Source organism: Miniopterus natalensis, chromosome 4, assembly GCF_054644295.1.
Source record: "Miniopterus natalensis isolate mMinNat1 chromosome 4, mMinNat1.hap1, whole genome shotgun sequence".
NCBI lineage: Eukaryota > Metazoa > Chordata > Mammalia > Chiroptera > Miniopteridae > Miniopterus > Miniopterus natalensis.
In genome coordinates, this window is record NC_142084.1 from 97,714,590 (window position 1) to 97,742,448 (window position 27,859).

The 27,859-nt window shown below is 56.9% G+C and overlaps 1 protein-coding gene across 1 annotated transcript; it reads left to right on the forward strand.

Annotated features, from left to right (window-relative positions):
* Window positions 1-2,695: 2,695 nt before the first annotated feature.
* MMD2 (monocyte to macrophage differentiation associated 2) lies at window positions 2,696-27,211 on the forward strand. The gene is made up of 7 exons (XM_087816196.1): window positions 2,696-2,742; window positions 19,611-19,692; window positions 20,643-20,803; window positions 21,457-21,531; window positions 25,456-25,557; window positions 26,316-26,385; window positions 27,008-27,211. Exons 1-7 carry the CDS (start codon window positions 2,696-2,698, stop codon window positions 27,209-27,211), a joined length of 741 nt encoding a protein of 246 aa, XP_087672322.1.
* Window positions 27,212-27,859: the final 648 nt, after the last annotated feature.

A 27,859-nucleotide genomic window follows, 5' to 3' on the forward strand; every position in this document is an offset into this window, starting at 1 on the left:
GCTTGCACCAAGCGGAGACATCCTCAGGGACCACCCACCAGGGCGAGGGGGGTCGGCGGGGAGCAGAAGTGGGCTTCTGGCCTTGGGGCAGAACTGGGGCCCTGTGACGGCCCCACAGTCGGGTGCCCGAGGCTTGTCCCCTGCTGCCCCTGGTGCCCTCCTCGTCTCCTCCTGGGAGCACACACAGCCCAACCCTGACTCCGGGTGCAGGAGTCAGGCCCTTGGTTGCCATAACAACTGGATGCTGGCAGTAAAAATAGCAACCTATTTCTTATTCGACTTCTTTTGCTCTTGGAGAAAAAAAAATAAATCCATTCCCAGGCTTGTGTTTCCTTTCAGGGGTCTCCTCTGGGGCCTGCTGAGCCCACTGCCAAGGCCAGCTGAAGGGCGACTGCAGGAGGGGCCAGGAGCGGGGGGTGGGCCCAACCTGTGGCTCCCTCAGCCTTTGGGGAGCCGTGGTTTCCTGCGGACACCCTGGGAAGAGGGGCCACTGGAGGTCAGGCCTCTGGGGCTTTCACCTCTGCAAGGCCAGCGGGGACCTTTTTGGGAACTGAGGTTGAGGGCTGAGGAGGCAGTGTGGCTGGCACCTGGGGACAGGGGTGTCCTGGGGCTGACAGTGAGGGCTGGGGTGGGGGTCAGAGCAGCTGCGATGGAGGTCAGGTTGGGAGGAGGCCAAGAAGCACAGGGCTTGGCCTCACCTTCTTCGGTTTGACCTTGGCTCCTGGAGTCTGAGAAACCACTGGAGCGGGAGTTGTGTGTTGGCCATGAGCTCGGAGCAGGAGAGGTGGGCCCCAGGGCAGGTCTTGGGGGGCCCCCTGGTCCCTCCCAGCCTCACCTTCCCTCCTCCACATGAGGGGACAGGGGGCACTGGTCACTACAGCCATGAGCCTCACTGTTCTTAACCATGACTCCCCATGAGAAATAGTACAGGTTCCATCCCAAGTGGGACACAGGAAGTCTACAAAGGACTGAAACCAGCTTCACGAACGTGACCTTGATCTTGTGCAGCGCTGTCCCACCGAACTCTCTGCAACAGTGGAAATGGTCCCACGCGGTAGCCACAGGCCACGTGTGGCTGTTGGGCATTTGAAATGTGGCCGTGGGACCCAGGAACTGCACTGTGCATTGTATTTCATTTTACCTCATGTAGCAGCTGCACCGGGCTGGTGGCTATGGCACTGGAGTCACAGCTCTAGTTGGTCCAGGTGGGCGATTAGAAACCATGGCTCCGAGGGACCCTTGCAGCTCAGCCTTCCAGCCTCTCTTCAGGGCGGGGGCCTCCTGCCTTCCGGACCTGCTGGCCCACAACACTTTCCCACTTGGCCTTCCACTCACGCCAACCTTGGCATCAACTTCATCTGGCACCTTCCCTCCCCTCCCTGCTGCTCCTCCCGCTCCCCCACCCCCCCACATGGCAGTCCCCACCCAGCAGGGCCAGGGGTCACCCCTGACTCCTCTGTCCCCTCCATCCCCCCACTTCTAACCCATCAGCAGGGTCTGGTGGATTTTCCCTGTGAACACCCCTGGTCCCCACCTCCAGCCCTCCCTCCCCGAGGCCTGCTGTGGTCTCTGCCCGCATCTACCTGCAGCCCTACTGGTCCTTGGCGGTAACAGGTGTGGGGCCCACAGGTGCCCACATTTGGCTGCAGAGATGAATTAGAGGGAGTCTCTGCCTTTCCTCCCTCATCTTGTTCTAGCACCTTGGGCTCCGAGGGCGTTGAGTGGGATGATTTTCTGAATGTGTAGCGGGATCCCAAATAAAGCCTTGTTATAAAAAGCAGCAGGGAGCTGGGCTTGGGAACAGACGTGGGGGGGGGGGGCGAGGAGGGGGAGCGGTGCGCGAGAGAAGGAGGGGCTTGCCCTTTAATTCTGGGATCTGTCCTAAGTTGAAGGCTGTGCCGCCTCGGGCAGCCCCCAAGGGTGTCACCCCTTCCCATGGGTGGCTTCTCATAGCCAGAAGCCCGGCCAAGGTCTCCTGAAGCAGGCAGCCGGCTGGATTTCGCAGGAGACGCAGAGGGGCGCGCACATCCTGGGCACCCCTGGTCCTGGCAACCAAATGCCTGTGTCCCTGCCTCGGGGCACTGAGGGTCCCCAGAGTCACAACCTCATGGGAGGGGGTGTCCCCAGAGACTTCAGCCATTCAGGGCGGATCCTTTGGGGTCGTCTCGACGCAGAGACCAGGCAGGCGGCGCTGGCGGCGGGGAAGCGCGAGCTGCAAGTCCACTCGGGGACGAGCCACGCGGGGGCCGAGGGCGCGCGGGCGGTGTCCACTGCCTTCCAGCCCAGAGCCCCCCCCCCCCCCGTTCTCCACTTACAATCTGCAGGGGCGGGGGGCGGAACGTGGAAAGAAAGAAGGGGCTGCCTGTCCCCCCCACGCTCCCCCTGCCTCCTGGGGAGACCTGGAGGGGTCCCCCGCACGGGGAGGGCGCGCGGGCCGCGGGGACTAAGGCGATTGGCCCGGAACCCCCCCCCGCGCCCGCCGCCATCTGCTCCGGCTTTGCGTGGGCGGCTCCCGGCCCCCCCTCCCCGCTCCGCCCGCCCCGCGCCCCGCTGCGCCCGCCCCGCGCGCCCACCTGCTGCGCCCGCGTCCTGCGCCCCGCGCCCCGCGCCCTGCGCCCCGCGCCCGCCCCGCGCTCGCGCTCCCGGCCCCCGAGTTCGCGCTCCTGCCCCCGGCGGGTGCCCATGGGCCCCCGCGATGTTCGTGCCCCGGCTCCTGGATTTCCAGAAGACCAAGTACGCGAGGTGAGCGGGGCCGGGCGCGGGGCGGGGGCCGGGGCGCGGGGCGCGGGGCGCGGGGCGCGGGGCGCGGGGCCACGGCTGCGTCTGGAGCTTTCCCGGCGGAGAAGGGGCCCTGACCCGCCGCCTGGAGCTGTCCGGTCGCTAAAGGGACCCCGACCCGCCGCGAGAAAGCAGAAACCAGACCCCAGCGCCGGGGGCTTGGTCGGCGGCTCCGCGCGCGCAGCTTTGCGCGCCGGACCCGGGGAGCGCGGGTTCCCAGCGCCCCGCTCCTAGCGGGGCGCCCCGAGGCGAGTCGCTTCTCCGCTCTGAACCTCAACTTCCAGGTGTGCCAAACGGGGATAGGGAGAGTCCCCGGCCCTGGGGTCCCCCGAGGATTGAATGAGATGATCCCTGGAGAGCTCTTTGCACCGCGCCCGGGGCAGGGGGCTCGCTCAGTGTCTGTCCGGTTTTGTTAATGGTAAAAGGCGTTGGCCTGTCCCTCCGGCCACCGCCACCCCCGTTCCCCCCCTGCACCCTCGCCCACCCCCACCCCTGAGCCCCTCAAGCAAGCGGGGGGAATGGGTAGGCGCTCTTTTCAAGCGGGGAAACTGAGGCTCAGGACCCAGAAAGAGCTGCCTTTTCCCAGGGGGAGAGCCACGGTCCCCTCAGGCTCACTTCCTTCTCCTGAAGTGGTGATGACACTCCAGGGGATTGCTGAGTGGAAGGCAAGCTCCTGTCACTTTGATTCCAAATTAAGGGGCAGCGGGGGTTGGGGCACAATTATTAAGGGTTTGGGCGGGTGGGCGTACCCAAAGCTGGCATGAAAACCCATTCCTGAAGGTGCCCCTCAGCCCCTCCGGAGGACAGGTGGTCCTGGGAGTGCAGCCTGGGCCTCTTCTCCTTCTGGGGCAGCTGGTTCCTGAAGGGGGCCCCCATCCTGCCCCCCCCACCTCTTACCCTCACCCTCAGGCCTCTGCCTCTGTGGACAGAGGGGCAGGAGGTGAATCTGAGCCATGCGGGTATCATATTGGCAGCCACTCCATGTGGCTCATTGCTGAGGGTCCCTGGTGCCGGGAAGTTTCTATAAGTTCTGGTCAAGTTGAGCACAGCTGAACCCCAGACATCCCGGCGGAGACTGACATGGGGGCAGGGAAGGGCTGGTCCTTCCCCCTCGGGCTCACTCTCCATTTCTTGGGGGGGAGAGGGGTTGTGTTCTGAGTGTCTCCTTCATAAAGTTGGGAAAGGGGCCACACAGAGGAAGGGCGTGAGGATGAGCTACTGCAGGTTTTCTCTTGGTCTGAAGGTGGGAGGGGCTGGCCGCACAAATCCAGGTGGCCCTCGAAGGTGCAGACACTTGGACTTTCAAAGTTCTCGACGGTCCTGTGTGCTGTTGTGAGATGTGAGCGGGTGGTGTGTTTGCCCGAAGGGGAGGGAGAAGCCCAGGGCTGGAGGCTACAGGTGAGACAGGTGGGGATGGAGCTCGAAGCCTCTGCTGGGGGCCTTTGCCTGCCCTGCACCTGCTGTGTGATCTTGAGTAGGTGGCTCAGCCTCTCTGGACCTCAGCTGGCTGACCTACAAAGACAGAGGGTTGGTGTAAATGACCTCTGGATTTGGACACTGGTGCTGCCCTCTCTGTGAGGGATCCAGCTGGGTGGGGATGGACCCTGAGCTCATTCTTTCATGCTGGGCTGATTCAGCTTCTCTGGGTGATGAGTCCAGTGAGGAAATGGAAGGCGTTGATGAGCTATTTCCATTCCTCTCCTCATCATGGGGCCACAGACGAGGTCCTTAATAAAGGCTTTGCGATTGCGTGATTTTAATAGTTTAACCCAGTTCCGTCCAATAGAATATCATACGAGCCACAGATGTAGTTTTAAATTTTCTGGTAGCCATGCAGGTTAAGGTGCGACTACTTCTCTTGTTTAAAATTTAATATTTTTATTTAGTTATTGAGTTTAGATAGAGTGGAAGGGCCAGAGAGACAGAGAGAGAAACATTGACCTGTCGTTCCACTCATTTACACACCCATTGGTTGACTCTTGTATGTGCTCTGACCCGGGGTTGAACCCACAACCTTGGGGTATCAGGACAAGGCTCTAACCAGCTGAGCTGCCTGGCCAGGGCTAATGTGTGGCTACGTCTCTATCTCACTGTCATAGAAAGGCAAAAAGGAGCAGGTGAAATTAATTTAAGGATATATGTTAGTTAACCCTTTCTATCCAGTGTTGTTTCAACACGTAACCAATATAAATTATTCACGAGCTACTTATATTTCTTTCTTTTTTCTATTGCAAGTCTTGAAAACCTGGTGTGCATTTTGTACCTACTGCCCCTCTCAGTTTGGACTAGCTATATTTCAAGTGCTCAACAGCCACACGTGGCCAGTGGCTGCAGTATTGAACAGGACAATATTCTTCGGAGTAAGAGATGGGTGTTTGTCTCTGTCTATTCTGGCTGCTAAAACAAAGTTTCACAGGCTGGGTGGCTTTTAAACAACAGAAAATTATTTCTTACAGTTCTGGACGCTGGAGGTGTGAGATCAGGGTGCCAGCACGGCTGGTTTTTGGTGAGGGCCCTCTTCAGGGTTACAGACTGCTGACTTCTTGTATCTTCACATGGTGGAAAGAGAAGGAGCTAGCTCTCTGGCCTCTTCTTATAAGGGCACTAATCCCATTCATGGGGGCTCCACCCTTATGACCTAACTATGTCCGAAAGTTCCCTGCCTGGATTAAAGACTTAAAAAGTGAAATACCATCATACTGGGGATTAGATTTCAGCATTTGACAACACGTGAATTTTGGGGGGGAGAGAGGACACAAGCGTTCAGTCCTTAGCGGTGTTTCTAGTTAAATGCTGTGTGACACTGAAAAAGGTGCTTTCCCTCTCGGAGCCTCAGTTTCTCAGTGGGTGGTTCGAGCAGCTATCTTTAAGGTTCTAACTTGGAGTTCTTGAATGGTTTATCTGCATCAAGAAACATACTTATCATAAAGCTATAGGAATTCAAGACGGTGTAGTGTTGGCGCAGAGCTAAGCAAATTGACCAATGGAACAGAACAGAGACCAGAAACGGATTCCTGCGTATAAAGACATTTGACTTTGATGAAGGTGACATTGCTGAGGCAAGCACGCTCTGTTGAATAAATGGTACTGGGACGATTGGCTATCTAGATGGAAACCATGACACCGGAGCCCTACCTCACACCATACAGGAAAAGCACTCCTAACTGGATTAAAGACTTAAAAAGTGAAATAAACAAATTTGAAAATGTTTAGAAAACATGAAAGACTATATTTAGGACTTCGAGGTAGGTAAAGATTACTGAAGGCACAAAAAGTATAAACCATAAAAGAAAAGATGGAGAAATTAGACGACATTAAAAATGAACAATTTCTATTCATCAAAAAACGCCATGAAGAAAGCAGAAGAAAAGGCACACACTTGAAGGACGTGTTTGCAACACATTTAGCCAGCAAGTAATGAAGAGCCAGGCATATAAAGAACTACAATAAGAAAAAGACAAATAACCCAATAGAAAATGTCAAGACAGTCATTTTGTGGAACAGAGAACACAAATGTGCAGTAAGCATGCTTTCACTGGTAGTAAAGGAAATGCAAAATAAGGGGGGGGGGAGAGAGAACGTCAGTGATGAGAGAGTCATTGATTGGCTGCCTCCTGCACACCCCCAACTGGGAGTCGAACCTCAATCTCCTGCATCCTAGGTCCACGCTCAACTGCTGAGCCACACCTGGCCGGGCCATTGTTTGATTCTTGTATGTGCCCTGACCAGGGATCGAACCCAGAACCTTGGCCTATCAGGACTATGATCTAATCAACTGATCCACCCGTCGAAGGCAAGAGACTTCTTATCATTGAAAATAGAAGAGTGACAAGACTATCATAGTACTTTGGAAAACAGAAATTCTCACGTAAATTCAGACATGTGCACATCCTAACACACGCCCATCCTCTCCTGGGCGTCTGCCCTAGAGAAACTGCGACAGGGGCACCAGGGTGAATGGGCAAGGATCCTGTCAGCAGCATTGCTCATGGCAGGCAGGACCTGGAGACAACCCAGGCGTCCGTGGTCGGTGGAAGGGCGAGGATTCACACAGTGGAGTCGTATCCTGCAGGGGAAATCAACTCGGTTCCCCCCAACAACGTGGCGACGTCGAACAGACGTGGGACTCCAGTCATAAAACACTCCAAACCAGGCAAGCCGGCTGTGTTGTTTAGGAACGAGAGGAAGGTAGGTAGAAAGCCAGACGGCGGTTATTGCAAAATCAGGCCAGTGGTGACCTCGAAGGGAGGGAGGGAAGACGGCAAGATTGGGAAGGACACACAGGGTGTCTGGGCCCTGGCAATGTTCTCGTTCTTGGCTTGGAAAGGAAAACAAGCTGGATTTTGGGTGCCCGAGAAGATAGCAGCCTCTGTCTCCTGCGTGAGACTTACTCACATGGCCACACCTTACTGCCAGCGAGGCTGGGAAGTGCAGTCCAGCCACCTGTGGGTGTCCACTGCCACCCCCTCCATGCCCAGAACAGCTCCTGGCATCTGAGCGGGGACCAGTCAGAACCTGTTGAATGACTACTGTCTGCGTGACTTTGGACAAGCAAATTCACCTTAAAGACTTTGGTCCCGTCTCTTGCTTGATGCAATGTGACTTTAAACAGGGATCATTATAACGCTGGCCGTTTTGCTCAGTGGTTAGAGCGCCAGCCCTCGGACTGAAGGGTCCTTGGGTTCAATGCCGGCCAAAGGCACGTACCTGGGTGGCAGGCTCAGTCCCAGCCCCGGTTGGGGCACGTGCAGGAGGCAACCAATGTGTCTCTCTCCCTCTCTCACTCTGAAAAAGCAATGGAAAAAATATCCTTGAGTGGGGATTAAAAAACTAAAAATAAACAGGGGTCATTATAAAAGAACATTATAAACGCAGCATGTGCTCCTTGGAGAAAATGAATTTTTTTAAAAAAAATATATCTTTATTGATTTCAGAGAGAGGAAGGGAGAGGGAGAGGGAGAGAGATAGAAACATCAATGGTGAGAGTCCTCGATCGGCTGCCTCCTGCTCACCCCCGACTGGGGATCGAGACCGCAAGCCGGGTATGTGCCCTGACCGGGAATTGAACCGTGACCTCCTGAGCTCAACCACTGAGCCACACTGGCCAAGTGAAAATGATTTTTTAAATCATGGGAAGTAGGTATAAAGATGCAAGAAACAGCCCAGCCGGTGTGGCTCAGTGGTTGAGTGTTGACCCACGAAACAAGAGGTCACTGGTTCCACTCCTAGTCAGGGCTCACGCTCGGGTTGCGGGCTCGATTCCCAGTAGGGGGTGTGTAGGTGGCATCCGATCGATGTTTCTCTCTCATGGATGTTTCTATCTCTCTCTTCCTCTCCCTTCCTCTCTCTCTAAAAATCAATAAAAACATATTTAAAAAAAATGCAAGAAACAGTCCCCCTTAATCCCACCAGCCCGAGACCATCCCTTCGAAACATGCCGGCCTGTTTCCCTCCCGTCTTGCTTACATACTCACCCGCTAGCATTTTATCCTGACGTAAAAACCCTGGCCTGCTGCAACCCCGTTTCCCCCGCGTTCATAATGACCAGCAGCCTCAGTTTAACGTGCCCCGATGCTCCCTCCCATCACAGCACCTGCTTTATCTGGTTACCCCCCACTTTCGGATGCTTAGGTGGTTTTCCGGGTGCCACTTCTGTAAATCACACCGCGGGGACGTCTCTGCAGCAAGGCACCGGTGTCCGGGGTTCTCTGTGTGAACACACACCTGATCCATTGTCATTTCTGGGCACTGACCAAGTCCTGTGGGTCACAAGGTCCGTGTGATACCAGTTTACAATGACCTGGTCAAGAGGCCCCCACCGGGAATGGTCCCCACGGCTCAGTTCTTGCCGTGGGGCTTGGAGTGGCGCCTAAGGCCACACGAAGGTTGGGTCCCGGCTTGTTCCCCGTGGGCGGCATCCTCGGGAAGCGGCAGGAGCTGGGAGCTGGTGCTTGGATTCCGCCCTCCTCTTTGCTGGTTCTCTTGGACACGTGACGGTCCCCACGCCTTGCTTTCGTTCTTGTAAATGAGGCTAATGGGGGGCACTGATGCGCGAGGTGGCCCTGGCAGAACTCCTGTCGCATTAGGCCCCATCCTACTACTTGACGTCCCTTCAGAGCCACTTGGAACAAATCCTGCTCCCGCTGGGACTCAGATTGTGAAGGCCACAGGTTTCCTAAACGTTTTTTGTTCTCAAGGTGATTAAGCTAATGTCTGAGAAGCATCGAGGGTGCGTATACAGTTGGTGCTCCTAAGTGGTGGAGACTTTTGTCATAGTTGTTGTTGTTTACTTGCAGTTTGTCTTTTTCCAGAGAGGACTGAGGCAGTTTGCGAACAGCAAGCTTCTCCAGATGCCCAGGGCTGTTGGAGACCCAGGTCCCCTCCGCCTCCGCAGGGCTCTCTCTGATGTCTGCAGGTGTCCGCGTGGCTAGGGAAGGGGCGACGGGGAGGTGGCGTTCGGGGGGCCGCTGCCTTGCTGGCCCCTGTGGGCCAGGCCCACACAGGACTCCACGGAGTCGGAGGAGATGACCCCAGACTGCCAGCCAGGCCCCTTTCGAAGCACTTTCCATGCGTCATCTCATCTATTCCTTGGCCAGCCTGCGAGGAGGGACACTTATCCCTGTTGGTTTGCTCGAAGTCCTGGAGCAAATGGTAGGAGTCACACCTGGGTTTGTCTGGACTTTCTGGTCTTCTGCCTCCCACACAGCCACGGGCATCATAACGATGGTAACTACCTGTGGTTGCAGAGTACGGATCTCGGGAGACAGGAATTTGGAGTCCTTCCAGCTGCCCACGCCCTTCGGGGACTGGCAGGCTCTGGGGACACGCCATCTGGGCCCCAGCTGCCCTCATTCATTCGCTGGCAAGCTTGCCCCAAGCGTCCTGGGGCCAGTGTCCCAGTGGAAGCCCACATACCATGTGTCTGAATATTTAAAGTTAAAAGTCAGGCAAATAAGCTTTTCCATAGACTGGGCTCTGTCTTTCCTCTTGACAAATGCACTCCCACGGTGACAAAACTGAAGACTGTGGAACGGTGGCCGCCATAGTGTTGAAGGCCGGCCAGTGTCAGAGACGGCCGAGCTTAGCTATTTGTCCCCATGTGTTGGCATTTGTTGCTGGCCAGCAGAGCTTGGGTGAGTAGTAAAATATAGACATACATAATTGATTAATTATTGTGTATGCCATCGACTTTATTTTTTCTTGACTTGATTGCAGCAAAATCATTATATTATTTATAGTCAAGGTTTTCATTTATATTGGGGCTCTGTTAACACTAATAATTTAAAGCTGTACTGTCCAGACTGTAGCACAGGCCACCTGTGGCTAAATTTAAATTTATCAAAATGAAATAAAATGTAAAAGTTGTACCTTGGCCACATTGGCCACATTTCAAGTGCTCAGTAGCCACAGATAGCCAGTGGCTGCGGTAAATGACAACACAGACATATGACATTTCCATCATGGCAGAAGTTTCTCTGAAAGAGCACTAATCTAAAGAATTAAAAGGAGTCCGGCTGATGTTGCTCAGTGGTTGAGCGTCGACCCAGGAACCAAGAGGTCACTCTTTTGATTCCCGGTCAGAGCACATGCCCTGGTTTCGGGCTTGGTCCCCAGAGTGGATCTATGATGTTTCTCTCTTATTGATGTTTTTATCTCTCTAACCTTTTCCTTTCTTCTCTCTAACAATGAAAACATTTTAAAAAAAAGAATTAAGAGGAAAAATATAATTAAAAACCCATATAATTTAAGTTGAAATAAATGTAAAAAATTGAAAAAATTAAATTATTTTCATTCTAAAACATCCAAAAATTCCTATGAAGATGAATAAGCATAACATTGAAAGTCAAGAAGTATTTAAGTAAAGCTGAAATAGTTTGGTTTTATTCGGCCTTTTGGCAAATGTGATTGAGTTGTATTCTATGAAAATAGAAACGCTCCCAACTGGAGTTTGAAGTCCGGTTGCTGCTGATGTGAACAGGAGTCGTGTCTAACGCGAGCTCGGCCTCGCCCTGCTCGCTCGCAAGCTCAGGAGTCACCCGAGTTTGTGGACATCGCGCAGGGCTCCTGGGCTGCAGCAGGAAGCGACTGTGGGCAGGGCCCCGCGGGGACCAAGCGCCCGCTCCTTACACAGCAGGGCACCTGAGCTTGGTGCCCCGTTTGGAATTTAGTGCGTTGGGCCGCGTGGGGCCTGGCGCTGGAGGCCGGCAGGAGCTGTGGCCCTGCCTCCGAGGGCCGCCCTCTTCTGCACCTCGGGGACCGGACGGGGCATTGACCCCACTCTCGCTCTCACAGTCTGACCGCTTCACCGTCTTCTGCTTTCTCGTGACCGCAGCCCTTCAGCTCTGCCTCTTGCCGTCTCCACCGCGTCCGTATTTTGGTCGTCCCTGGGCCTGTGCGCCCACGAACCTGCCGCAGTGGGGAGGGCAGGTGTCTTCCTTAGGGTATACCTGGTGGTGGGCGGCACGTAGCAGATATTTGAGTAGATATTTCCTCTACTGCCCAGTAGAGGTGCACCAGGTGTGGCTTCTGGCGTCAGACCACCTGGGCTTGCCTCGGCCCCCCCACGCCTTGGCCCTGTGATCTCGGGCATGTTACATGGCCTCTGTGTGCCTGCATTTCCTCTTCGGGAAAATGGGAAAAATAGTAGCACTAACCTTACTGGGTTGATTGAATCTCTGCGCCTCAGTTTCCTATCCTGTGAAATGGACAGAATAAGAGACTCCCCCACCCCCATGGTAGAGTCGTTTGGAGGACCACAGTGCCCCCAGGGCTCAGGGCTCTAACGGTGTGTTGTCCATCCCGGGGCCTACAGGACGCCCTTGAGCTGGTCGCTTAGCGTCAGTGGGTGGGGGCTCCTCGCTGGCTGCCCGAGGGAGGGCCAGGTGCCCGTGCTTGCAGAGCGAGGGAAGAGCTGAGAATGAAGCAGTCACCGCGCACCCCTGTGCTGGGCTCACTCCAAGAGAGGGGCTCATCTCGGGGCTAAGCGCCTGCACCCTCAGGTCCCACTTCTCATGGACCCTCCTACAGCTCTGTCACCAGCCAGATGGCAGGAGCTGGGAGGACTCTGTGGCTCTGATTTTTTTTTTTGAATAATCCTCACATGAGAATATTTTTTCCGTTGCTTTTCAGAGAGAGTGGAAGGGAGAGAGAGAGAGAAAAACATAAATATGAGAGAGACACATCGACTGGTTGCCTCCCACACTCGACCAGACCGGGGCCAGGGAGGGAACCTGCAACCCAGGTACCTGCCCTTGACCGGGAATTGAACCCGAGACCCTTCTGTGCGTGGGCCGGCGTTCTAACCGCTGAGCCGCACCTCCAGGGCTGTGGCTCTGCTTTTGATGGTCACTGCTTCGGCTGAAGCCTTCGGTTGGGCCGAGCAGGAGACGCCGTGGGGATGCCTGGTTGTCTGGTCAGGAGGAGGGCCACCGAGGAAACAGCCACTCCCTCACCGAGCCCCTTGGCTGCAGGCCATCCGCTCGTTAACTCGGTCACTGCCACGGCCTCGGCGCGTCGGGCGCTGGCCCGGGTGCGGGGGGTACAGGCTGACCGAGGCCAGTTCCCTGCCCTCGCCGAGCTCACGTCCCGCTGCCAGAGCCTCAGGCGGCCGCGGGGCCAGGGGAGGTGTGCGGTGCAGAGGGGTGGGAAACGGGAAAGGAGCTTCCCCGGAGGACTGCTGGGGGGAAGAGGTGAGGGAATAGGCATGAACTGGCCACAAGGGTGCGAGCAATGGTGGCTGGCGCCCTGCAGGGTGGGGCCGGGTGCCCGGGGACCGTCGCCTCAGCAGCGGCGGGTCTGGGCTCGATGCTCTCAGCTGCGCACCTGAGCGACGGGGGTGCAGGAGGGACAGGAAGTGGGATTTACGCAGCAGCCCCCCTGCAGCAGCTGTGCAGACACCCCCTCAGGTCCACAGACCGTCCGCCCTTCAGGTGTGTCCACGTCCCCGCACTCCGGCAGGTCCCGTCTTCTGGCTCAACATCCCTCAGCCAAACCGCAGCGCCGCTGGGAGCAGGCGTGGGCGGGGCCCGCTCAAACCCCCTGTGTCCCCGGACTTGTACCCTGGCTGGGCCCCCGCCGGCGCACACCTCCAGGGGGCGCCTCTCACATGCAGTGTCACGTGCAGCACGGCCGTGCCAGGGTTTCTGGACCTGGCACCCGGCCCCGCCTCAGCGCCCCCCACGCCCGGCTCAGCTGCCCCTTCCTGTTCTCGGCGGGCTCTCTCCTGCCATTCTGATTTCAGTTCTGAGGTGGCACCGGCCCAGGGGCTGTTTTTCCTCCCACTCTGTTTCCCAAGGACAGAGCCAAGATGCTGTCGGCCTTTCTGGAGCCGGGAATTCATGAATGGACACAAAGAGTAAGCCGGGGCCAGGCTGCGGGGGGGCCCCCGGGCGCTGGGGCCCGCTCGGCCCCGGGCTGTCCTCGCCTCTGGGAGACAGACAGACAGACCCTCTTTGTCTTCTGTACAAATTGCTGTAAGTCCTCTGTCCTGGGGACTCAGGGCTGCCACCACCAGGCACTGACCCGGCCTGGAAGGATGGGTCGCAGAAGCTTTCCCGGGCCTGGCTCTTCTGGACAGGAGGCCGGCTTCTCCCTGGGGGCTCTGGACCCCTGGCCCAGGCCAGAAGGGCAGCGAGAAATTGCAGAAGCTCTGAGGCTAGGCCTGGCTGCTCCAGAGGAAGGAGAGGGAGCCCCATCTTTTAACCCATCTACCTGTACAGCGCCCCGGGAGGTGGGCCTTCCCATCACAGTGCGAAACTCAGCACACGGGGGGGACCAGCACCCGGGTCAAGATGCTCAGGTTGCCTGTCCCCGGAAGCCCCGTCCCACCCCCTCGAGTCACTGCCCTACCCCCGGGGTGGCCACTGTCCTGGCTTTATCCTCAAAGCCTCCTGTTGCTGGTTCCTGAAGTTTTATACATAGAACCGAAGTGTGAGCACTGTCATTCGGTGTGACGTCTGAGTCGCTTCCCCGGGTCCCTGTGCGGCTGTGGCCTCTCGTTCCCATTGTGGTCTGGTGTCCGCTCCGTCCACGGTCTGCCTCCGTTCCCCCCTGTGCGGCACCTGGGGACTTGCCAGGACTCTCGAACCAGCCCCTCCCCTCTCTGAAGTCAGATGGGGCAGGTTTGAGAACATCTGGTCTTGAAAACTGATTCCAAATGTAAAACTTTCCCATTTTACATGTTTTTGTTTTATTGGGTTTTTTAAAAAAAAAATCACTAAAATAGAAATGAACATCGTAGACAGTGGAGCTACACAGAATATAAAAAGAAAAGAAAAAAATAACATTTCCCTTCCTCCCCCGCCTCGCTTCTGGGGCTCCCTCCTGCACCTGCTTTTCCAAGCCGGCTGAGGTTGTGCGGCCCCGGGCACGAACGGCACCTGTCCTGGCCGAGTCGACCCGTGTCTCGGGGGCCCGCCCGTTTCAGAAGGTCCGAAGGATTTTGAAGGCGGGGCCGTTCCCACTCGTCATCTCGGGTCTTCACGACTTAGTGCTCCAGGAGGGTGGACTTTCCGGTCATTTGCCAGGACTCACCTGAGACACACCTGGCCCTGCACTGGTGCCGGGAACAGGAAGAGAAGTCAGGGCCAGTCCCCTCGAGTGCGGTCCAGGGGCGGAGGCAGACCCGGGACCTTTGTGAGAGGGCTCACAAGGCACCTGTGGGCGGCCACGGGGAGGAGCCACGCTGTGCCAAGGCCTGTTCCAGGAAGAGGAGGGAAGGTGAGAGTCCAAGCTGTGCAGTGTCCCGGAGGGGAGACAAGGCAGCTACCGGTCTGTATGGGGACGTGAGGGCAGGGATCCAGGAACGCTTTTATTATTTATTTATTATTTTTATCTTTTAAAATATGTTTTTATTGATTTGAGAGAGAGGAAGGGAGAGGGAGGGAGAGAGATAGAAACATTAATGATGAGAGAGAGTCATGGATCGGCTGCCTCCCGCACGCTCCCTGCTGGGGATCGAGCCAGCAACCCGGGCATGTGCCCTGACCGGGAATCGAACTGGTGACCTCTTGGTTCCTGGGTCGACGCTCAACCACTGAGCCACGCCGTCCAGGCAAGGAACACTTTTAGTAGAGGGACATTTTGACCTGCATTCTGCAGGCTGAATAGGAGTTCTCCAGCTGAGAAGAGGGGAAGGGACTTTTACGTGGAAGAGGCGGCGTGTGGAAGGCCCAGAGGCGTGCTGACGGTGGGCCATGGGGAGATCGTTCCTGGGGTGAAAAGAAAGTACAGGGTCTGCGTCAGGGATTAAAAACAAGAGAGGCAGCACCTCAGCAGCAGCGGGCCTGGGCTCCTCCAGGGCTTTGCGTTGGCCTATGAGACCTGGGAGTCTTGGTGTGGACGTCCCAAGGTGGGAGGCACTGACACAGGCAGGGTTCAGGGGGCCTGGGGTTATGGGCTGCTTGTGGTCAGGGCTGCACTGAGCACTGGCCAGTGAGGCAGTGATTTCAGGAGCTGGGATAGGGCTCTGTCCCTTCTCTTCCTTTGCCTCCAGAGTCACAAGCAGCCCTCCATCCTGGAGAGGGTGCCCAGATACATTATACTAGAGTGTAAAAGACTGACTGCAGAACCTTCCCCAGCAGGACCATGGACAGGGCCGAGGGGACGTGGGTGCGGTGGAGTCAGAAGCTCCGGGTGCCAGCCTTCGCTGCACCACTGCCCAGTGTGTGGTTTAACTTCTAAATTGCTGTGTAGAACGACAGTCACACTCTCAGCCCTGCTCAGTGTCCAGCGTTGCCATGAGGTTCGGGGAGGCGGCCGGTGAAAGCATCTGGGGCTCTTGAGCCAGGGTGGCTGCCTCTTGCCTGCCCTGTTCCCACGGCAGACAAGGCCGATTCATCGCCGCTTTCCTTCCCCAACGAGCCTAGATTCACGCCCAGAATCCTTTGCAACACAGCTCGCCAGGCACCCCATCAAGTCGCCACGTGAGTTGAATCCTGTTTCCTGCCCCGCTGAGCCCGGCGTTCATCCTGTGGTCTTGGGCTCCTGTGTGAATAATATTCTATTGTGTGGGTGGACCATGTTTTGTTGATCCATCCATTCATCTCTTTTCCAGGTGATTCTTATTTTTAAAAAATTTTATTTATTTATTAAATATTGATTTTAGAGAGAGGAAGAGAGAGGAATAGATTTCTGAAACAAACATCGATCGGCTGCTTCCTGCACACTCCCTACTGGGGGGTGGAGCCCGAAACTCGGGCATGTGCCCTGCCCGGGATCTCTTGGTTCATGGGTCAACTTGTAACCACTGAGCCATGCCGGCCGGGCCTGCTGGGCTCCAGGTGATTCTTAATGTGTGACCGAGATCGAGAACCGTTGGCCTAACCTCTTGTAGCCTCCCCTTCACCTTGGAATAATAACATCTACGTTGCAAGGGTGGTGTGGGCTTTAAGTGGGACACCGTCTGTGAAGTACTTGGGGGGAATCACACCCCAGTGAAGTACGTGGTGCCTGGGCTCTTTGGGGGAGCTCTCCAGGAAGCCACGAAAAGAATGTCCATCCTGCCTGGCTGGCATGGCTCAGTGGTTGAGCATCGACCTAGGATCCAGGCGATCGGGGTTCGATTCCGGGTCAGGGCACATGCCTGGGTTGCCAGCTCCATCCCCAGCAGGGGACATGCAGGAGGCAGCCGATCAATGACTCATCATTGGTGTTTCTACCTCTCTCTCCCTCTCCCTTCCTTTCTCTGAAATCAATAAAAAAAAAAAATATATATATATATATATATTTAAATGTTCATCCTTTGAGCACGGCTGTGTGTCAGGCACCCCTGTGCAGGCTTTTGAGTAATATTATTCATGGTACCTGCGGGCGAGGGAACATTCTCTCTCTTCACACAGCAGGAAGCTGCAGCCCAGAGACTTACAGTGATTTCCTGTAGGTTGCACAGCAGCTCGGTGACTGTGCAGCGGTTTCCCTCCCGGCTGTGCCTTGCTCCAGAGCCCCTGCCTCTCCAGTTCAGGGCGAGAGTTCACCTTCTCTCCTAGTCCCCCTGCCAGCACCTGGCTCTGGATCCGGGCTAAGCTTGGGACCCCTCCATGTGGAGTTACCCTCCCCCCCATCAGATGCTGCGGCCACGTGGTCATCTAATAAGCAGAGGCTGGCTGGAAATGTCAGCTCCGTTAGGAGAAATTTCCCACGGTCTCGAAGGCTCCCAGCTCTGCTGTAGAGCATTCTGCACTTTATCTATGCATTTCAGCTGTTAAAAGGACGGCCTTGTCCCTGTGCCGCGGGCAGATAAACAGGCCGTTACGCGTGTGCACAAGGGCACGTTCTCACAGTGAGGAGGGACCCCCGACACCCCGGGAACCTCCCACGCAGGGAGCCGGACGCAGAAGGCCCGGGAACGATTGCCAGGGCTGGTGACGTTGCGTTTGGGAGGGTCCCTTTTGTCACCCCAGAAAACGACTTGGTCTTCGGCACGTTTTGAATAGAAAAGCAAGAAAATCCCGTGCGGCATTCGAAGCGGTTTCCTTTCTCCTAAGAATGCACTTGGACTTCATACAATAAATCCTCTGTAGACGTTAAAGACAAAGGCTTAGGGCTACTGTACGGCTCCGTTTACTGTGGGACCTTCACGGAAAAGCAAAGCTGTGGGGACAGAGAACAGAGCTGGGGCTGGGGAGGGGGGCTGGGGACCAAGAGGACATGAGGGCATTGGGGGGGGGGGGCGAAAGTTGTTTATCTTGACTGCGGTGATGGTTACACAACTCACTCCATTTGCAAAACTCATGAAACCATAGCAAAAAAAAGGAAATTTTGCTGTATGTAAATTAGAAGGGAAATGAAAGCATAAATTAATTCCCTGTCCTCTTAAAACGCCTGTGTAGAGGTGCATGAAGAAAGAAATCAGGCCTCAGGGAGTTAAGGAGAAGTGCTTGGTTCTTGCAGATTGTGGGAACTGGATTTCTTGGGCATGTGCCCCGGCCCCGGGCCCGGTCTCCCGGCCTGGCTTTCTCTCGCCTGCTTTGTTACTTCTGGACATTCAATAGCTGCCACCACATGGAGTGTGTGTGTGTGTGTGGGGGGGGGGGGCACACAAGGAAAGTTTTGTGGAGCCCAGAAATAAATGAATAACTGCCCATCCTGGGTCACCACAGCAACCCTGACATCACCCTCGAACCCATGTGGCTGGCAGGGTGGGTGGCGTTTATGGTGTTTGTTAAAGGGCCCGAAGGAGAGAGGACAGCCAGGCCTCACCTGGTAATGGGTGAGACCCGCTCCCACCTTGGAGAAAGGTCTTAGCTCCGTCCTAGCCCCGCCCACAAGCAGGTATCAGTCGGCACAGTCCCTTGGGGGCTTTGGAGCAGAATCTATCAAAATTAACACTGGGTGTGCCTGTATCAGCGTCTCTAGGGCTGCGGTAACAAGTGGCCGCACACACTGAGTGGCCAGAACAACAGGAATTTATTCTCTCCCCGTTCTGGAGGCCGGAAGATCAAGGTGCAGCTGAGCCTCAGAGGGAGCATCTGCTCCAGGCCCGTCTCCCAGCTTCTGGTGGCTGCCGACCACCCTTGGCTTGTGGACAAATCGCCCCAAAAGCTGCCTCTGTCGCCACGTGGCCTCTGCGCTGCGTCTCCCATCCCCTTACAAGGACCCCAGTCCTACTGGATCGTGGCCCGCCCCCTGCAGTGAGACCTCATCTTCGCGAGTTACACCTGCCATAGCTCTGCGTCCACTTAGGGTCACACTCTCGGGCTCTGGCTTTCAGACGCCGGCGTGGGAATTTCAGAGGACTCAATCCGGCGCGCAACACTGGTTTTGTCGTCAACACGTGTAATTTAATAAGCCAGGGTGGCCTCCGACTGCTTCCTCCTGGGCCACCGCGAAGAAGGTGGGCTGACAGCTGGTGGTTTTGGTCTCCTGGGGAGGCTGTGCTTGCATGGGCTCCCCACTTCCAGCGCGGGGTCCCCTGCCTTCTCTAGGACCACAAGCCCAGCGTTTAATCTGCCCTGCGTGGTGCTCGGACCCTGTGGGAGAACGAGCACCTCTGTCTGTCCTTCCTCTGAGCTCTGAGAGCACCCACCGCCACCCAGCACGTGGCAGGTGCTCAGCAAAGTTCCCTGGGAGGACACAGAACATGCTCAACAAACTCAGTCAGCTGTACTGGCACAGCACCAGCATACACTAGGTGCTCAATAAATGCTCTGTGCGCTGTACTGGGGTGGGCCCAGCATACACTAGGTGCTCGATAAATGCTTTGTGTGCTGTATTGGGGTGGGCCCAGCATACACTAGGTGCTTGATAAATGTTCTGTGCGCTGTACTGGGGTGGACCCAGCATACACTAGGTGCTCCATAAATGCTCTGTGCACTGTGCTGCATCAAGCCCTTTGTTCTGAGCCATGCACTCATTTCTCATTTTTGTGGGTCTTCATAGTAATGACTGGGATCTCCGGGGGAAAAAAGGGTTTGGTGTTTCAGTTCCCACTGATAGGAAGCTCGAGAACCTCCAATCTAGGGTCACAAGGGGGAGGGTGGTTTCCTTGGGGGAAGGTACCCCCTGGGGAGGGGTGGAAGGCACCTTCTGAGGGATGGGGAATGAGCTCTGGCTCCCTGGGTGCGGGCCACGTGTGCGGATGTAAAAATTCGTCATGCTGTGCCCTAGGGAGCTGTACTGTGTGTCAGCTACAGTAAAGGAAGAGAGTAGGAAATGAGAATGCGGTGCCCCAGTGTTTAGCCAAGTTCTGTAACCACACGGGATTGGGCACAAAAGATTGGAGAGGTCAAAAGGTAATAGAGAGAGTAAGAGGGGCGGGGAGGCGGAGGCCCTCTCTTCCCACCCCCAGGGGCAGAGTCCTGGCCCAGCTCCCAGGAAGGTGCCTCTCCTTCCAGGTTCATGAACCACCGGGTCCCCGCCCACAAGAGGTACCAGCCTACGGAGTATGAACATGCTGCCAACTGTGCCACCCACGCTGTGAGTCCACTCCTGGGGGCGGAGAGCTGAGGGGGACGCTTCCAGGTCTGGGGGGGCGGGCAGCCCCTTGGCCCTTGGAGAGATTCCGTGTCTGTCCCACCTCGACGGCCCCTCAGGCCAGCTCCCCAAACCCGCCGTGGCCCTCGGGGGAGCGCGCGGCGGCTCTGGACCTGCCTCTCTGCCCCGGGACGGCTCAGACTTCTCCCGGGAGGTGACGGATAAACCAAGGCTTGAAGAGGGAGAGTTTCTCCTGGTAGACACGGCAACGGGACGCTGTCTCCCAGGGGACCCCACGTGTGACAGCACAGAGGCCTGAGGCACACGGTGTGCCTGGCGACCTCGGGACGGGGTACCCGGGGCGCCAGGCGTAGGGCAGTGGCCGGAGCTGCTCCTTGAAGCAGTGGGTCTCAGCTGTGTCCCCAGGGCAGGGGTGGGGAACCTTTTTTCTGCCAAGGGCCATTTGGGTATTTATAACATCGCTCACGGGCCATACAAAATTATCCACTTAAAAATTAGCCTGCTCTATTTGGTCAGACGTTTAAGGAACTCGCCCCTAACGTGATGTCTGGAACAGCTGCTTTTGGGTAAGGCCTTGGCAGCGCCGGACCAAATGACTTCTCGGCCGTATGTGGCCCGCTGGCCGGATGTTCAGCCCGGCCTTAGAGCTGTGCCGTCCAGTAGGGTGGCCCCAGGCCTCGTGTGGCTGTGGACATTGATGTTGAAACCAGTGAAAATGAAATAAAGTTAAAAATCCCTTTTCCCAGTGGCACGAGTCCCATTTTAAGTGCTCTACGGCCACACGTGTCTAGCGGCTCCCAAACTGGACAGCGCAGGTTAGGACACTCCCTGCGTGGCCGGCGTGGTTCTGGAGGAAAGGGAGGGCTCCGAACCGCCCCGGGCCCTAGCCAGAGGCTGGCCTGCGCCTGTCCCCGTCCCCTCCCGGCTTCCAGTTCTGGATCATCCCCAGCATCCTTGGCAGCTCCAACCTCTACTTCCTGTCGGACGATGACTGGGAAGCCATTTCCGCGTGGATCTACGGCCTCGGCCTGTGCGGGCTTTTTGTGGTGTCCACTGTGTTCCACACGGTCTCCTGGAAGAAGAGCCACCTCAGGTACCCGCTGCCCAGCCCGTGGGAGGGGGCACATGCTGTGCGGGGCGGGGGCACCGGGGCCGAGGGATAAGGCCGGGCTCAGAGTTTGCCTCAGGAGGCTCCACCAACAGCGGGGATTTATTGAGCACGTCCTGTCCTGCCCCTGCTCGGTTCCAACTCACTCGGTCCCCCCAGCAGCCCTGTTTACAGAGAGGGGACTGAGCCCAGAGCAGGGAGGGGCCTTGGTCAAGGTCATAGTCCCTAAGTGCTGGAGCTGGGATTCGAACCCAGGCCTCTTGGCTCCAGAGCCCTGACATGAAACCACAATGGCAGAATCCAGTGGGTCTCTAGGGGGCACATAGTTTAATAGTTTTTGCACTTTTTTTAAGCCACAGAATTTTTTTCATCATTTGAAATCTTCTGAAAAGTCCAGTATGGAAAATAGAAGTAGAGAGGAAAGGAGAGGAGGGTCCTCCATGGGACCCCCAGGTGTCTCCATTCAACCCCTAGGGGGTGGGGAGCCTGGTTTGAAACTACTGCTCTGGTCACTTAGAGACGGGGAGACTGCGGCCCGAGGGGTGGTGGCTGGGTAGAGGAGGGCCAGCCCCGTCCAGGCCCCCCCGGGACAGAGCTGTCCCGGGCCAGCTGGGGTAACGCCGCCTTCTTCGCCCCAGGATGGTGGAGCACTGTCTGCACATGTGCGACCGCATGGTCATCTACTTCTTCATCGCGGCCTCCTATGCGCCCTGGTGAGTGCCCCTGCGGCCCACGAGTGGGCTGGCTCCTTTCTGTTCTCTGTTTGAATCGCTTTTTATCTTTGGTGGGTAATACGTTGACCGGGCACAGAGAGTGAAGGTCACAAGCCGCCCTTCACCTGGCACTTGTACCGGGTTCTCGTGTTCATCCGGTTACTTTATGCACAAACAGCGAGTGTGTGTGAACAGGCACATATGCAAATATCTATGTGTGCAGTGCACACACGCCCGTGCACACGTGCCCAGCTGTAGTTGATATTGGTAAGTGTATGTTCCCACCGCTTTCCTCCGGCTTTAACACACGAAGGATGCTGTCCTGTTCCGCAGTTTGCGTTCGTACAGTTAGCGACGTAGCCGGGACATCTTTCCACGTCGGCGCATTGATGATTTCCTTTCTTTTTTTTTTTTTAAAAAAAAAATGTTTTTTATTGATTTCAGAGAGAGGAAGGGAGAGGGAGAAAGATAGGAACATCAACGGTGAGAGAGTCATCGATCAGCTGCCTCCCGCATGCCCCCGACTGGGGATCGAGCCTGCAACCTGGGCATGTGCCCTGACCGGGAATCGAACCCTGACCTCCTGGTTCATAGGTCGATGCTCACTCACTGAGCCACACCGGCCAGGCACCTCATACTTTTACAGCAGCATAATAGTCTCCGGCTGCTCCGCTGTTTATGGATATTTATGACGTTGGGATGCTCCATTCCTTTCGATCATAAAGAGCGCCACAGTGACTGTCCTTGTTGGTGTGTCACTGAGCCCCAGCATGCGCATCTGTTGAACTGAATCCGATGAGTCTGCTAAGGGGCGACCTCTGGTGACCGGCAGAAACAGCAGCCTCCGGGGCCAAGCCCTCTCTGTGTGGGATGAATCCGAGGCTCACTTAGGCTCCTGGATGCAGGGAGTGGGCCTTGGTAATCTGGTCAACTCTTTTGCCAGGTGGCCCTCCACAGACCGTATCAGGTTAAATTTCCCCCAGCAAATCGCTCAGGGTTTTAGAAAGTTCTGGAATAAAGAAGCCCTAAGCTTCAGGTCACATGCTGAAAGCATGGGGGGCCTGCGGAGCCTCTGCAGGGGGAGAAGGACCTTTCCGCTCACATTTGTTGACCGTGTACCACATGGCTGGGTGGTGCTGGGGGTCAGGACACTGAGGCTCTGTTGGTGGACGAGGGTCTGTGACAGGACAGTGGTGGCGTCGTGAGACAGGCCTGTGTGCACTCAGCCATGGGAACTCAGGGGCGGCACTGCCCTGGCGTGGGGCGCCTCGGGAGGGCTGCCTGGAGGAGGTGTCCCTCTGAGGAGTGGGGAGCCACAGAAAGGTTTGTTCCATTTTTGCCTAGGGAGTTTCTATTTTCTGCTATCCTACATGGGGCCTCCTGTTTTGTTATATCAGCTACTAAATAGGTTTTGTTTGCATATACAAAGGTGATTTTTATTTATTTATTATTATTAGGACTTTTAATTCTCACCTGAAGACATTTTTTTCCATTGCTTTTCAGAGACAGTGGAAGGGAAAGAAGGGGGAGAGAGGGAGAGGGAGAGGGAGGGAGAGAGAAGGAGGGAGAGGGAGAGAGAGAAAAACATTGATGTGAGAGAGACACATCTGCCGGTCACACCCCGACTGGGGGCGGGGAGCGAGCCTGCGACCCAGGTATGTGCCCTTGACTGGGAATCAAACCTTCGCCCCTTGGGTGCGCAGGCCCACGCTCTTGATGCTGAGCCACACCGGCCGGGGCTTCGTTGTTTGTAAACACGCCCGGTGGAGGTGCGCGGCTCCTGGAGCGAAACCTCAGTGCCTTTCACACCCTGCAGCCAGCACCCAGGTGGGGAAACAGAGCAGCCCCCGCCCCCTTCGCCATCCCCCGAGTGACCACAGCCCTGGGGCCTGCCTTCACGCAATGGTTTCGCCCGACTTTGGACTCTGCGGTGATGGGAGCATCCTTCAGACCTGGCCTCGCTCACGCCGGGTCTGTTGAGGCCGAGCCGTCGGGCGGGAGCCGCTGTCCTCTCTGCGGGACAGTGCTCTGAGTGGACGGGCGTCCGCCCGCCCTCCGTGAGGGTGGTCACGGGCCCACGGTGCCCTGGCCCTTCGGGCACAGGGGGAGGCTGCTGTCCACTCAGGAGCCGGCGGGGCTTGGAGCAGGACGTTGACATGGTTTTATTTTGTGGGCTGAAGGACGGCTGCCTTGGGAGCAGGGAGGTGTGGGAGGCGCTGGACACCGGGGGGAAATGGTGGCGGCCTGGCCCCCAGTAGTGGCCATGGAGGTGGACAGGAGAAGATGGAGGGGTGGAAAAGATATTTCCAGAAACTGAGTGGATTGGCTGAAGGAGGGAATGGCGGGGTCCCGGGAAATGCCGGCCTTCCCCAGGAAATTAGGCACCGTCAGACCTGCCAGCCTGGGCTCCCGGAGGCGGGACCTGCTTCTCTCCTGAAACCCGCACGCTGCAGGCTGTCTGATGCCAGGAGGCAGGCGGGCGGAGGCTTCTGGAAGGCTCGAAGGTCCCAGGCGAGGAGCGCAGCTTGAGCGGGTAGGCGGAGGCCCCGGGCGTGCCCAGAGCAGGGGCTGGAGGGTGGAGGCCACAGAGGGGGCTCAGTCCCCCAGCAGCTTCTCCCTGGCCCCCAGCTTATAAGGCAGCCCCTGCAGGTGTCAGGCGCCAGGCGACCTCGGGTTTGTGTTTGAATGTTGACGGGGAGCGAAGCTGAGTTTTGTGCTCAGCTGCAGTGCCGGTGACATAGATTTCTGGATGAATCCTGACTCTCCTCCCCCTTCCTGATTTCACGCCTGGGTGTCTAGTCTTGATCCCTGGGAGTGACCACGGAGCAGCGGCTCTGTGTTGCCCCCTGCTGGTGGCTGGGGATACTTAGGGTCTCACAGGGACCACAAGCGTGGCTGGTCCCAGTGCTGACACGCAGCTGTGCCGTCAGGGCCACCAGGGAGGGGCACATGCCGAGGTGGGGGCATGGGCTTGGTTTGAGCTGCTCAGGAGAAAGGATCAGTAGAACTTGGGGGTTGACCGGACTGGGGATGAGAGAGCCCGAGGTGCTCCGTGGTGACCAGCTCCCTGGTTGGACACCTGGGTACATGGTCAGAAGGGGACATGGGACTGGCAGTGTAGGATTATTTTTTGTTGTATTGCTCTGGTTTTCCAGCCGTTTTCTGCAGAGCCCTGGAGGGTCCCAGGGACCACAAAGGGGGTGGGGGCATCTGGGCTCCCCCATCCCTGCCTTAATCAGACAAAAAAAACCCATTTTCGGTTTGTTTTTATTTTTATCTTTGACAGATTGGTCTTACATAGAAGCTTCTTGCATAAAATCTTGCCTTAAAGAGCGGGTGTTGTATTAGCAGGCCGGAAGGCTCTAGGGTGGTAGGAAGAGCAGGGATTGTGTGGCTACGAAACCGCGTGTCCCTGGCTGGAGCCTGGAACCGAACTGGCAGGGTCCCGTCAACGTCTGATAGATCCTGCCGGTGGCCTTCCCAAAAGGCTCCCTGTGTGTTTATTTATGGGTTTATTTTTAGAGGGAGAGAGAGAGAAACATCGATTTGTTGTTCCACTTATCTATGCATCATTGGTTGACTCTTGCGTGCCCTGACTGGGGTCGCCCCTGCCCCTTGGCACATCAGGCCGCTGCTCCAGGCCCCTGGGCCAGCGGGCCGGGGCCGGGCTGCCTGCGTAGACTCCTGCTGGTTTCACATGCCCTTCCCCTCCACGCTGGGACGTCTGTTTGGCTCTTCCTGTGACAACTGCTCGTTGTGTCCATTTCTCTTTTCATCTCCACACGTCTTCCCATGAGGGCCCATGTCTCACCTCTGCAGCCGCGGCCGACAGATCTTCCCGGGGTCACCGGTCCCGGGATGGGCCCGCCGCGCAGGGCGAGGTCCCGGTGGCCCCCTCAGACTGTGCCCTCGGCTCTCCCCCAGGCTGAACCTCCGGGAGCTGGGCCCCTGGGCCTCTCACATGCGCTGGCTGGTCTGGATCATGGCCTCTGTGGGCACGGTCTATGTCTTCTTCTTCCACGAGCGGTGAGCCAGGGCTGGGGGCTCCAGTGGGTGGGGCGGCCCTCAGGGTTCCAGCAGGGCCTCCTTCCTACCCCTGCCTCTGGTGAGAGGAGACCCCAGGAGGACCCCGGGAGCATGAGGGCACAGCTCAGCCCAGAGCCCCAGTGTCCAGGCCCAGGGATGGCCACCAGGCCCACAGCCCATAGTGTCAGCGGACGCATTTTTAAAAAAAGACGCTAAGTTCCTGGAGCACTGAAGGTGCCCCGTGTTGCCTCCCTGCTCTAAGCTGTGTGGGCAGACGAGGAGGGGTGGCTCCGAGCCCCCCAGGCTCCGTTTCCTTCCATCCTGCCAAGTGACACGATGGAATAATTGAGGGGATAAACGGGGCTACAGAAGCAGGAGGAGTGACAGACTCCTGGACCCTCCAGGGACAGCAACAAGTGTCAGCTGATGGAGCCACTCAGATCCACGGAGTGTGGGCCCTGCGGGTGAAGGTGCTGGGATCGAACAGTCATGTCTTCCCTGGGCCTGAGCGTGGGCAGTGCCCACACCCTTGCTATACCTGCTATTTGCAGTCCTCCAGTGTTGTTTCATGGATACGGAAACCGAGTCTCAGAGAGGGAAGGAGACCTGCTCACGGTCACTCAGCTCTGCCAGCGCCTCTTGGGTGTGGCTGGGTGAGGTCAGAGCCCTGGGGTGCTCTCACTCTCACGGTGAGGGTGTCTTCTCTAGCCCAGAGTGGGGAGCTGTCCTGAGCCCAAGGTGGCTTCTCTCCCTGCCAGGTACAAGCTTTTGGAGCTGCTGTGCTACATGGTCATGGGCTTTTTCCCTGCCCTGGTCATTTTTTCAATGGTAAGTCCACCCACCCGGTGTGGGGCCTCACGTCTGCCTGCAGGGGACCCAGACTGACACAGGATGGTCAGTTAGAACCCTCCCCTCTAGCAGAAGGGGAAACTGAGGCCCAGCGTGTCCACATGACCCACTTAAGGAGGCGATAGAATAGGCAGGTTAACCCTGAGGGCCTCTCCTCTCTGAGCTTCAGTTGCCCCATCTGTCAAATGGACACAGTAAACTCAGCCTGCCCATTACCTTGTAGGCCAGAGAACAGTATTATTATTATTATATTTCAGTCCTCACCCAAGGACATGCTTATTGATTTTAGAGAGGGGGGAGAGAGAGAGACAGACAGACAGACAGAGAGACAGAGAGGGAGAGAAACATCAGTGTGAGAGAGAAACATTGACCGGTTGGCTCCCATACATGCCCTGACTGGGAATCGAACCTGAAACCTGGGTATGTGCCCTGACCAGGAGTCGAACCTGCAGCCTTTTGGTGCACAGGACAACTCTCCAACCAGCTGAGCCACACTGACCAGGGCCAGAGAAAAGTATTATTTAAAAATTATTATTATTGGGAGCTCCCGACCTTGCGGGTCCCTCTCTGACCTGTGCCCCACCCTTGTCCTTGCCGACAGCCCAACACCGAGGGCCTGTGGGAGCTGGTGACTGGAGGGGCTTTCTACTGCCTGGGCACGGTGTTCTTCAAGAGCGACGGCAGGATCCCCTTTGCCCACGCCATCTGGCATCTCTTTGTGGCATTTGGTGCTGGCACTCACTACTACGCCATCTGGAGGTACCTCTACCTGCCCAGCGCCCTGCAGGCCAAGGTGTCCAAGTGAGGTGCCCAGGCTGCACCGTGGGAGTGTTTTTGCAGACCTTAGCCCCGCGCAGTGCCCGGGCCTGGCCGCCCTCCCGCAGGCAGAGCTTCTGATGGGTCCGAGGTCACTTCTGGTGACAGGCGCACCGCCCTCAGGTCCCAGGTGAGAAAGGAAGCATGTAGCCACTGTTATGGAGGAGAAGTTAACCTGTAACGCGTTTCTACTCTAGACAAGCGTCTCCTAACACCTCGGACGTTCACATCCCCAGGAAGGGAGCGGACTCCGCCCCGCAGAGGGGCAGCGACCGGCCAACACGTGCATCTTCCAGTCCCGAGAAACCGAGCACGGAGTCTGGCCGGCTAGTCCCACCCGGTGCCCAGGGCCTCCTTTTCTGCCACCGAAGTCCTGGCCAGGGAATGTCCCCTGTTCAGGGAAAGTCACCTGGCTTGTAGATCAGGGCGGTGGAGATGGTGACAGGGGCAGACATCACCAGTCACCCGCACGTGGGGTGGGGTCAGTTCTCAGCGGTGCTCTGTCAGCCACGACCAGTCGGCTCCATGCTCATGAGGTCACCTGCCTGCTGGCGCCCTGCGGTGGGAACGTGTCCGGGCCGTTAAATGTCCCGTGTGGGGGGCAGTGTTTATCTCACTCCCTCTTGTCCCTTTTCGG

Bases quoted from the DNA above. Each gene is read 5' to 3' on its own strand.
- MMD2 (XM_087816196.1), top strand. From the start codon at position 2,696: ATGTTCGTGCCCCGGCTCCTGGATTTCCAGAAGACCAAGTACGCGAG. The intron at 20,804-21,456 runs GTACCCGCTGCC...TCTTCGCCCCAG, and splicing joins TGGAAGAAGAGCCACCTCAG to GATGGTGGAGCACTGTCTGC. The intron at 25,558-26,315 runs GTGAGCCAGGGC...TCTCCCTGCCAG, and splicing joins GTCTTCTTCTTCCACGAGCG to GTACAAGCTTTTGGAGCTGC.